The 12200-nt window shown below is 42.9% G+C and overlaps 1 protein-coding gene across 2 annotated transcripts in view; it reads left to right on the top strand.

The window, feature by feature from the left end:
• TRANK1 (tetratricopeptide repeat and ankyrin repeat containing 1) overlaps positions 1 to 12200 on the top strand; it is a 98748-nt gene that overhangs the window by 66660 nt on the left and 19888 nt on the right. For both annotated transcript variants that reach the window (XM_047741117.1, XM_047741125.1), the window contains exons 14-17: positions 2829 to 3028; positions 3535 to 3672; positions 8000 to 8146; positions 10079 to 10235. In XM_047741117.1, coding sequence (XP_047597073.1) covers positions 2829 to 3028; positions 3535 to 3672; positions 8000 to 8146; positions 10079 to 10235 — 642 coding nt within the window. The remainder of the gene's footprint in view (positions 1 to 2828; positions 3029 to 3534; positions 3673 to 7999; positions 8147 to 10078; positions 10236 to 12200) is intronic.

Below are 12200 nucleotides of genomic sequence, written 5' to 3' on the forward strand. Positions count from 1 at the left end.
CTATTGGTTTTTATATGTTGATCTGGTCAATCTAACAATCATGTTGAACATTCTAACTTTTAGATTATGGCATTTTTCTGCAGATAGGGTCAGTCTTTATCTTCTTTTCTATATTTATCATTCATTGTTTCCTGTTCTATTTAATTTTCCGGGACCTTAAACACAAGCTTTAACAGGCATCTGTGTGTTATTTCTGCAGTTAATGGGACTATTTTTACCATTTCGCCATTTAAGTCTGATGTTTATTGTAGGTTTTTGATAGATGCTCTTTTTCTAGATACAGCTCAGGTAGGCTTTGGTTTGGTGGAAAGAGAAAATACATGCATACCACCCTCTCCCCACACACATTGTAAAATGAGATTAAAACTCTGATTTGTTTAGCTCAGGAGTCAGAAAATGATTAGAAGGCAGGTGGCCCCCCAGAGTGTAGCTGTATCCTACAACTCAGCCCAGCTTTCCAGGTCTCTGGAATTCCTCACTGATGGTGCATTTGAAAAAAACAAAACAAAAGAAAAAAAACCCACAGGATCTCACTGCATCTGAACAGTTCAACTTGTTGTTCTTCCTTGCTCTTATACATGGGACTTGGATTGTGTAGCAAGAGTTGGCACAAAGTAATGATTCTCTTAATAGGAAATAGAACCCTGGCCCTTGTTCATCTGTTAAGACGTTTATTGAGCTCCCTTGCCTGGCACTGTGTGTGGGCCGGGTAACTGAGGCACATAACTCACTCTTTCTGTCCTCAGGACGTGGCTCCAGTGGCACCCCCTTTTCTGTTGTTGGATCCAGTAGAAGGATTTGGCATGAGAAGTTGAATGAGCACCTCATTCCGACTGACCTCTTGGTTCAGTGCCACTGGTCTGGGGCCAGCGGCCTTTCTGATAGGCAAGAAAGAGCATGGCAGAAAGAGTTGTTCCTGGGATTTGGGGATTTTTGATGTTTTTGCTAAGTAACCCATTAGGACAATGACTACATAAACCCCATCTTGGAATGGAGGGAAAACTATGTATATATACTTCTGTGTATAGAACCAGAAAAAGCCCAAATTGTATGTACTAGATTTTAGAGACTTCATAAAACACCTAAAGTGTTAAAAAAAAAAATGTACAAGCTACATGTAGGGCCATTTGCGGCTAACATTTTTTTAAAATTTCCTTTTGATCTTTTTTCTTTATATACATTAAATGCTTTTATCACACACATGTATTTATTGATTATGTAGTGAATATGTATTATGTTTAGGGAATATTTCCCCTTTTTTTTCTTTTTTTAAAATTAAGATTCACATAACATAACAACTACCTGCTTAAAATATGCAGTTTAGTGGTTTTAATATGTTCACAAGGCTGTGCAACCGTTACCATTACCCAATTCCAGAATTTTCATCACTCCAAAAAGAAACCCTATACCATTAGCAGTCACTCCTCATTCCCCCTCATCCCCTACTTTCTGTCTCTGTGGATTTGCCCATTGTCATGAAATATAACATTTCATGTAACAGGAATCATACAATATATGGCCTTTTGTGTCTGGCTAAGTGATTAACATAAAGTTTTTAGGGCTCCTCCACGTTGTAGGAGGCGTCAGAGTTTCAATCCTTTTTATGGTGGAACCATCTTTTATTCTTTGGGTAGGCTCATTTAAAAATTATTCATCTAGTTTCTCGGGAAGGGCATTTCTGTGGATTCCCATTCATCACTGTAGTCAATACTTCTGTGCCCTTTTCTGATTCTCCCACTAATGTATACCTCTGGCCTTTGCTAGCTTTTAAGGAGGAGGGAACCTCAGTGGCAGCCGATTTGCTTCAGTTAAGCAAATTCCACTTGTGCTCCCAACTGTATACATCTAATAATATTACTACTGGGAAGTAAAATTTCTCCTTATTGTTTGGTTATAGCAGTGGGGACACATAGGCCCATTTCATGGGGTTCTACCAAGAACACGATGTTCTACCTGCCATCATGCAAAGGGCACATGGCACAAAGTGAACCATGGAGAGAGACCCAGGATGCTCTGTGCTCAGTTCAACTTCAAATCCTATCACTTGGAGGTTTTTACTAACTTCTTAGATGTTGGAGTCTCTGCTTGTAAAGGTGGGATTGTCTGATCTATATCGCTGAGCAGTCCTGATGATTAAATGGGATATTTTTATGAAGGTGCCTGTCTCATGGTGGTAGTGTTCAGTCTGTGTGACTGGCCACGTTACTCAGAGCTTAGATAAACAACAGGATCCAGGGAGAAAACTCTTCACAAAATCCTTTCTCCAGCTCCACCATTTTTCTCAGGCTAGACCTCTCAGCTGCGTATAAACCCAGTGTGAGGGTGATGGAGGCCTTGCCTTCGGCCCCCACCTAACATTCAGCACTACTGTTACCATGGCAATGTCTCTCCGGCTCCAAGCTCCAACGAAAGGGTCCTAATAATTTTTGTTTTCTTACCATCTATGCCAGCCCCTTGTATTAGCATTCTAACAGCTCTAATTATTTTAAATTATATTTCTGCCTTGATTTTTCTTTATGAAGTAATTTTTTCTAAAATGAGTGTAGGTCGGGAACGAGGTCCAACAAAACCTTAGCAACATATCTCTGCCTTCATGCCCTATACCTGCAGTAATACTAACCAGAGCCAAAGTGATAATCTAATGGGAACTAGAAACTGACTTGCAATTATCCATACTATCAGGACCAATATTGTTTCTCAAGAAAAAAAAAAAAGCCCAAATTAAAAAAAAAACCCACAAAAAAAGCACAAAAGCACCCAGAAAACCCCCCAGCCATGTTGTCATCGTGTTGTTCCATATCTGACTTGTGTTTTCTGTTTTATCTCAGGAATCCTCAATCTGGCATCTGGGGTGGTGGATTTACTTCAGTTTTATTTCCCGGAATCTTTTGATCGCCTCCCCAGGGATTCTGGCCTCTTTGATGGTCCCAAACCAACAGTCCTGGAGTCTTGCAGTGTTAGTGACTTGGCAATTTTGCTACGAGGGAACAAAAGGAAAACCCAGCCTATTGAATTCGGAGCCCACCAGGTGAGCTTCTTGGGACTGCGTGTTGTGAAATAAAAGGCAGTTTGTGGTTGAAAAAAGGCTTGGGAGGCTGAATTATTCTGCGGTGTAGAGTTCAGTAGGGCCCTCTGCCAGAATGGGTAAATTTCAGCCCCAGGTGAGGGAGCAATTGTTAATATTTCAGCTGGTGGACCAAATCCAGGCCAGCCACTTCTTTTTAAAGCTGTTACCTGGGGTGCCTGGGTGGTTCAGTGGGTTAAAGCCCTTCGGCTCGGGTCATGATCCTGGAGTCCTGGATCCAGCCCCGTGTTGGACCCTCTGCTTGGCGGGGAGCCTGCCTCCCCCTCTCTCTCTGCCTGCCCTCTGCCTACTTGTGATCTCTGTCTGTCAAATAAATAAATAAAATCTTAAAAAAAAAAAAAAAAGATGTTACTTGCCTCCCACAGAAGTTGGCTGAGCTTTTCCAGATCCCTCGTTGTAGAACATGATGTTTTCTCTTTCCTACTTTCTTTTTCTTTCTTTCCCCCCAGGTAATCCTTGTAGCTAATGAAATGGCAAAAGAGAAAATTCCAGAAGAGCTGGGGTTAGCCCTTGTGCTAACCGTGTATGAAGCAAAAGGTTTAGAATTTGACGATGTCCTCCTTTACAACTTTTTCACTGACTCTGAGGTATGTTATGCTGAATTCTTTTCCACGCTGTGCATGCATATATGTATGAGCTACACTTCCGCTCTGGGAAAGAGAACGTGGAGCTGAGTAGAAGTGAGTTTGTCACAGGTACCTGTTTCCGTTCTGGAGCATCATCCATTCGGTGGGGGCTTTGTGTGCTTGGATATGGATTTTGTCAGTGGCGGTGGGTGGTTTCCCAGTGTGTCATGGGCTGGTTCTCCCATGCCCTGCCCTCTCTTTCTTCTGAATGCCTGGTACCTGAGTGCCAGCTGCCAGTGTTCACTAGCTCTGTTATCCTTGACTCCCAAGGATGCTCCAGTTGGAGTGAGCTCTAAGGAGAGCTTTGCAAATGAAGGCAAGGTTAGCAGTGTCCACCCTATGAGGACAGAACTGGGCAAGTTCAGTTCATAGAAAGAGAAAACTCCGGGAAGACAAATGAGGCTTGGTTCCTGGCCACTGGATCAGGTAATGTGGGGGATGAGGACAGCTGCCCCACCTGGGAGCTCCCTTCTGGCATGGCTTCACCACTGCTTGCGGCCCATGCAGACCAGGGCAGTGAAAACGTCCCTGGATCGACCCCCAGGACCTCCGTGCCAGCCCACCGCTTTGACTTGGCTCCTGAGTCCTTGGGATGGTCTTTCTTCCCGAGCTCAGTACATTATGGATAGAGTCACCAACTTGAGCCACTGGTTCCTTTTTCACCACTGTCTTTCGGTGGGGGCTCAGGCTGGCTGCTGACTGTGCTGGGAGGTCTCCTTTGGGCACTTAGCTGACTGTGTCCTGGTTCCTGTTGCAGACTTCCCACTGCACATGGTGCATGCTTGAAGGGGCTGTGGTTCATACTTAGGTGAGAAGCACTGTTAGCTTTGACCCCTTAAAACCTGCCCAGAACTGACTATTTTAAATGGAGTCCTGATTTTTTTTTCCTGGTCTTTCAAAAAATAGGATTACCCTGATGATACCTCTGACTAGTAGTCCTATGGGTACTTCATGGTTTATAAAGTCCTCTTCCAATGCTTTGTTTCCCTTCATCCTCTACTAACCCTCTGAGGTTGTATGTATTTCCATTACCCTCATTCTACAGATAAAGCTGAGGGTCATGGAAATTAAGTAATTTGCCCATAGTCATAGTGTAGATGCCAGAGCCTGGAGACCAACTCAGATGCTCTGATTTCTCAGTTTCGTGATCTTCCTTCTGTACTCATTTCCTTTTAAAGCCCCGCATGCAAATTGGCTTCCAGAACCTTCCACGATGAGTATATTATTGCCATACCTTAAGTGCATTCCTTTTCTATTGACTTTTGCTAATGAAATCAGATGCACTTTCATTAATCCTGGAACCATTTTTATTCTCTGAGAACTAACTCTTTTTTCTCATAATACATCCATTGGTCATGGTTGGACCGAGGCTGTGCTGAAAGAGGAAGGGGTAAGACTTTGTTGTTCCTGTCCTTTATTAACTGCCAGTTGTATGCTTGTGCCAGTAAGAAGCCCGAGGAACTCTGGACTTACGGATCTGTAACTTGTGGTTGATTCTGTTTGTGAAAGAAAAATACAGTTATTTGTCTCACCCTGATCATGGAAATGGCGAAGACCCAGCTATCTTGACCCTGTGCTCCCAACCAATGGCTCAGTTTGTTGCATAAAATTAAAATAATCACAAGTGGAATCTTTCAGTAACATCCACTTCATCCCATGTGCACAATAAGACTTCCAAAAAGACTCCTTGTGTGGTGCTTCTCCATTCCTGAGGAATGTCATTATGCATTTTCCCCGACACAAAGCACACCCTGCCTTTATCATCAACAGAGTCAAGACCAAAAAACATCTCATTTCTAAATGAGAGGAAGTGCTTTAATTAAAGCAGAGGAAAGACAGGGATCACCTAAGTGTTCAGTCACCTGAGGTCTAGCTCCTCATGTTGGGTTTCCTTTGGGGTGACTGGCTATAGGCTGCTGCATAATAATTGTATTTGACACGGGGGACAGTGGAGATCTCTTCTCCCCACCCCTGGCCTCCTCTTCCACCCTCAGTTTATGTTTCTGGCAGACACTCTCTGCACATGTGTGTGGGGGTGTTCTTGTTGCCTTGGTGTGTGATTCTTCTCTTCAGAGGATTTGTTGCTCCCTTTTCAACTACATAGTTGCCAGGGCCATCTTCTGAGATGGGGAAGGGACCAAGGAATGGTTACACCAGATCCTTCTCTTGTAGGATTTGGCTTCATTTGGGGGAGCAGCAGTCTTTCTTCCAGTCACCCCCAAACACTCCTCCTGTGGGGACTTAGAAGGGTGCTTGCCATTTACACTCAGCCCCAGTGTAAGGACTCCCAGGGGGAGTCCTTTCCTTCATACTCCTGTGTGAAATGGATAGGAGGGACTTGGAAAACCACAGCTTTTATGGGTTAATCACTTAGAGAACAGGCCGCACCAAGGTGACCTGCACAATGATCAGTCCCAGTAGAAGAAGCTGGAAGACTTACATGCATTTATTGTCAGGTGCCATAGGCCTGTATTCTTGCTACAAATACACATACTCACTCCTCAGAGGCTCTGTCTTCAAAGTACAGTGTATTTTATTCCTGGAAACAGGTTAGTCCTGGGCCATACGAGTGGTTTTTCCTTCTCATTCAGCAGTTTTAAAATACATTGTGTGTGCTTTACTAGCCCTCCTAAGGTTGGCTGGTCTGCGCCTCATGCTGTCTGCCAGGAGAGCCTTGCAAATGTCAAAATGCTTGTGTCTTTTGCCTGCCTTCCTTGGCCAGAAATTCAGGGTGTGAACGGCTTTACAAAGAGGGCAGTCATAAATGTGTCCTGAAAGCTTTTTTTTTTTTTTTAAACTCCCAACTACTTCAATGAGTACATGATTCCCATCTCTTTTCAGAATACAGTGATTAATTCCATAATTGGTTAGTAGCATAACCATCCTTATTTAATAGACAGTGTTTATATTTTTGATATCAAAATAATTTTAATGTAATAATAATTTCATTAATATTAAACAAATTAGTGCTTAAAGCATTTAACCTGATACTTATTAGTTTAAGTTATGGGGTGACTTAAAGGAGGTCATGAACTGTATTCACTCCACGTTTTCATTATTCTTGAGAAGATACATGGGTGGCAAGGAGCACCATTTTATACGTGGAAAAGTAAAGGCTGAGGGGAGTTAACTAGCTACTCTCACAGGATACAGTTAAGTATGAAATCTGAAATTTCATAGGAATTCTGCCTTCTAAATACTGCATGTTTTCTGAGCATTTTAGCTTTCCCAGGGTCTGCCAACCATGGTCCCGAGCCAAATCCAGCCCACTGCCTACTTTTGTATGGCCCGTGGGCTAACAGTGGTTTTTACATTTTTTAAATGGTTAAAAAAAATTGAGGGAAAATAATGTTACACAACACATGAAAATTACATTAAATTCAGTTTTGGTGTTGAAAAATAACATTTTACTGGGACACACATGCCCATTCATCTACATAATTGACAATGGCTTCTTTTGCATGATAATAACAGAGTTGAGTAGTTGTGAGAGAGACCACATGGCACACGAAACCTGAAATTTTTATCCTCTGACCTTTTTGGAAAAAAAACTTGCTAACTTCTGGTCTACATAGTCATTGTAGTTTTGTGGTTGAGTTTAGATAAAGGGACACATGGCTAAAATACCAACTATTTGTCAAGGTTTATATTAGACACTTGACATTGATTATCTCCTTTTATTTCCAAACAAACTTGGATAGTTTTGTCATCCCCATTTTAGAGAGCAAGAAAAGGAGATGCGGAGGAAATAAATAAACAGTTTGGGATCACATAGCTAAGGAGTGAAAGAACAGAGATAAAAATGTGTTCTGTCTGTTCTCAGTCTCCTATGCACACTGTACTTCATAGATCCTGAATTTTGTTCCATCCTTGAGTAAATAATTTAGTTAGAAAGTTTTGTCATATATGTCTTAACAGCTGACACTAAGTGGCATCTCTCACACATTGTGAAAAGGGGTGAAGGACACTGGGTTCCTCCCTCCATACTGCTTGCTGAAATTCTTTAAGCAAGAAACTTTCTGGGTGTTATAGCATTCCTCTTGGAAGTGGGTGTGTGTGCCTGGCTTCTCAGCCATCTTGGCCAAGTGTCTGGGAGAGTTTCCATGGTAGCTTCCCCTTTCCCTCCCTGTGCTACTTGAGGTCCCCTCAACTGAGGCTATGGATAGCCCCCTCCTTACAGCTGGGCTGGGGACCCCCAAGCCAGGAAAAGGGGCTTAATTCACCATGAGGCTGTGTGTACAGCTGAAGGGCATATTCTATTGGTTTTTAATTTGTCATTGTTGTTCAGGCTTACAAGGAGTGGAAGATCATTTCTTCTTTTACGCCTTCATCATCTGACCCCAGACAGGAAAACCGACCACTGATTGAAGTGCCCTTGGATAAACCCAGCTCCTCCCAGGGTCGGTCTCTCATGGTGAATCCAGAAATGTACAAGGTGATTTTCTGCCATTTGTCTATGTGCTTATTTGACAGGGTTGTTGGGGTGGGAGGGTGGTCAGAAAACAAGGTTTGGATGAGAAAATGAGGTTAAAAATAGAGCCTGGTACTTGCCTGGCTTTCTTGTGCATCAGCACCAGGGAGTGGAGGATGGTAGTAGGCATGGCAGGGATCTCAGTCTCTGTTTTCTCAGCAGAGTGGGGCTTGATGGGTGGGGCACTGTCTGAAAGTGAAAGAGGGAGGGTTGTACCTACTATTGACCTCTGGAACTCAACTCTCCAGAAATTTTGAAGTTGCTGACAGGGAACTCAGCTGTGAAATCCAGGATAGTAGTTCATGGAGACTTGTATACCAGGCTTGACTGTTGTTGGGGAGGAAAAAATTTTTCTCTATCTTTTAAGATTCCTTTAGCTGGTCTGAAAATTAAATTGATATGAAACAGATTCACAGAAGGAAATAAAATTTAGGGGCACCTGGATGGCTCATTTGGTGAAATATCTGCCTTTGGCTCAGGTCATGTCTTGGGATCGAGCCCTGCATCTGGTTCCCTGCTCAGCGGGGAGTCTGCTTCGCTCTCCCTCTGCTGTGCCCACTGCTTCTGCTCTCTCACTCATGGTGTCTCTCTCTCAAATAAATACATAAAATCTTTTAAAAAGGTTAAAAAGGGAAAATGAAGTTTAATTATGTATGTACAGGGAATCAACATAAACATGAGATTCCAAAAACAGGCAAAATGAGGTATTTATGTCATCCCGAACCAAGGAGAAGGGGCCAGGGATCTAGGGCTTCAAAGGGAAAGAAAGCAATTCACAAGAATATGAAAAAGATGAATGTTTGGTAAGCAAATGTTTCCTGGGCCATCCAGAAACAATTGGACCCAGAGAGGAGTTCACACAAACAGATTTTGCTGTGGTGCTTCCTGTTTAGTACCACTAGTTCATGCATACTACAGTTATCTAGGGTGATTGCTCCCTTACTGGAGCAGGTTCTCTGTCTAAATTCTCTTGGGCAGTCAGGGGGAAGGTCAGAGGTTTTTTGTGAACCTTTTGTTTCTTAAAAATAATCAGCCTAAGATAATCCGCATGCCAAAGAGATGGCAGTCCACATTTTGGGGTGACAGATTTTTCTCCACTACACTGTGAAGGGACCCAGCTTCCTTTCCCTTCACATTACAGCTGCCTCACTGAGAAGAAGGCCAAAACTGAGCAGTTCTTTAGAGTTCTTAACTGATGGAGGTTGATGGAACCTTGAGAGAGTGAAAACTGAACGAGTAAAATGAAAAACTTTGGGGAGAAATTACTGCCCTGGTTTTATGTCTTTTACAAAGTGCAAAACAAACAGAATAGCAGTTATCAGGTTATTTCAGTAAATGCCTAGAAGGCTCTACAGAAATAAAAGTTAAAATCACTGCCTAGCTATGCAAACCTCTAGGTAGCCACAAACCCACTGTTGTTTTGAAATGTGCATTATTTAATCGAGTAGGGCTTCCCCGTGTTCAAGTCATAACCCCCTGATATCTGCAGCCCTCAATCATGGCATAGGTCATGAGTAATTTTGTACTAATGATAGTGGTCATAGAAGTATATGACTGGCTTAATTTGTAAAAATAAGTTACAGTAATTGTGTAAGATGTAGCCATTGGGATAAAATGAGTAAAAGGCACATGGGACCATTCTATATTACCTTCCTATGAACCTATGATTATTTCAAAATATAAAATTACAGCAGATAAGGGCAGTCCTGTGCTAATGTTGTACTCCCTTGCTGGAGCTTTGCTTATCTTTGCTGTGGCCACAGTGAGCCTCCTGTTCCGCTCATGCTTCTGCTATACTTAAATTTGGTTTCTGTATTTCACCAAAATGAGTAAGCCCATTGAAGTGTATCACATTGAAGCTGTAGACAAATGCTCTCCGTCTTTGTCTCAATTTAGCTCCTCAATGGAGAGCTGAAGCAGCTATACACTGCTATTACACGGGCCCGGGTTAACCTCTGGATCTTTGATGAAAACCCAGAGAAGCGGGCTCCCGCTTTCAAATATTTCATGAGAAGAAATTTTGTCCAAGTTGTAAAGACAGATGAAAATAAAGGTAAGATCTCATTAAGCTATTCTGGATTTTGGATACAAAGCATGTTACTCTCATTTAAATAATAACTGCCCCCCCCAGACAAAACAAAACAAAACAAAATAAAACAAGACATGTTACTCTCAACTTCTTATGGTGAGGTATAAAGGATATAGGTTTTGGAAAGTGCTTTCTTTCCTTCCCACATTCTTTGGAGATATGAGAGCTTGTATTTACTGCTAAGGTGTGTGGGAAAGTGTGGCTGTAATGGGATGGGATCTTCCTTCAGGGAAGATCTTTTATTGGCCTTTTAAAAATGAGGGTCATGGGGGGGCCTGGCTGGCTTAGTCAGTAGTGCATCTTGACTCTTGATCTTAGGGTCATAAGTTCAAGCTCCATGTTGTGTGTGGAGCCTCCTTAAAAAAAAAAAAAAAAAAAAGTGAGGGTCCTGGGTGAGGTTGAGAGGAAATAGGCTTTGTTGGGGGAACACAAATTGCTACAGTCTTTGGAGAGTTGACTGGCAATATCTATCAAAGAAAATTGTGCTGGGTTAAAAGTGACCCAGCAATTCCTGTTTCCAGGAACCTATCCTAGAGATGTTCTTGTGTAAAATCTCAAAGATACATGCACATTGAGTGTTCCTCACAGCCCTACTTGTAATTATAAGCAATTAAAATGACCTAAGTGTCCATTAGTGAGGATTGTTCACGGTGGCTGCTCTGGTCCTAGGACTGGTGAGTGCAGGTTGTTGAGGATATAGGGACACTTTTACTTTTCCCCTTTTGCCCTTCTGTGCTGTTTGCATGTTTAAAAAGCCAAACCAATATTGTGTGTTGTGTTGATCACTTCCAGAGACTGGCTAATTAAAAAATGGAGTGAAGATCTCCTGATAGGATAACTCGCAGAGAAGTCATCAGCCCTTCATAAAAGAGAAAATTGTTGTCTTTGTGAGTTAGCTGTTAAGTTGGCTCCTCCAGGCCGCACTTAATCTCTCTGTGGATGGGGGAAAGTGCAGGGCTCAGCCACTGTGCAGAGGTCTGCTGTTTTCCTAAGCATTTTCTGGCCAGTTTTATGGAGACTATTTCTGGTTGCAGCCAATGGCTCAGCCTGGGTCCAGGGTTAGCTATTCTGTTCCTCGGCCCTGGCTGTTAGGTGTAATGGGGAAATTTGAAGTCTTGGAATGAAGAAACCCTAGCTTCTCATTAGAACTTTCCACCTGTGCAGCCATGTGACCTTGTCCAGGCCTACTTCCTCACCCTGGGCCTTCACTTCTTCAACAAAAAGCTTTGGGGTGGGGGGCGTGGTGCTGGCTTGCTGTGGTCATTCTTAATCTTCCCTGTGGTGCCTACTCCTTCCATCCCCAAAGTAGATTCTGGCACCTGTTATAAGAGATCATCAAAATAGACAATTTTCGGGGCGCCTGGGTGGCTCAGTGGGTTAAGCCACTGCCTTCGGCTCAGGTCATGATCTCAGGGTCCTGGGATCGAGTCCCGCATCGGGCTCTCTGCTCAGCAGGGAGCCTGCTTCCCTCTCTCTCTCTCTCTCTCTCTCTGCCTGCCTGCCTCTCTGTCTACTTGTGATCTCTCTCTGTCAAATAAATAAATAAAATCTTTAAAAAAAAAATAGACAATTTTCTTGCATTTAAAGATTCCGAATGAAACAAGGTCACAATTTATTTTCTGTCTTGGTAGTGTTAAGAACACCAGAAAAAGGACAGTCTTAAGTGAGTTATAAGTTGCACATGATAAAGTCTGAGAAAATCTGTTACCGCTGTGCAGGGGGAGCTGGGGATGAACATTGCAACTGTGTAACTTGGGTATCTTTATCATCATGCTGGTAGCATTCACCTGCCCTATGTGGAGATACTGGGGAGCTCCCTGTGAGGACAGAATGTCACCAGCACAGTTAGCACGCACAGAGTCAGGACAAGATGCTGCAAAGTCATCTTTGCACACAGTGCACGGCAGAGGGCCGACAAGGAGGGTTTTG

Source organism: Lutra lutra, chromosome 1, assembly GCF_902655055.1.
Source record: "Lutra lutra chromosome 1, mLutLut1.2, whole genome shotgun sequence".
NCBI lineage: Eukaryota > Metazoa > Chordata > Mammalia > Carnivora > Mustelidae > Lutra > Lutra lutra.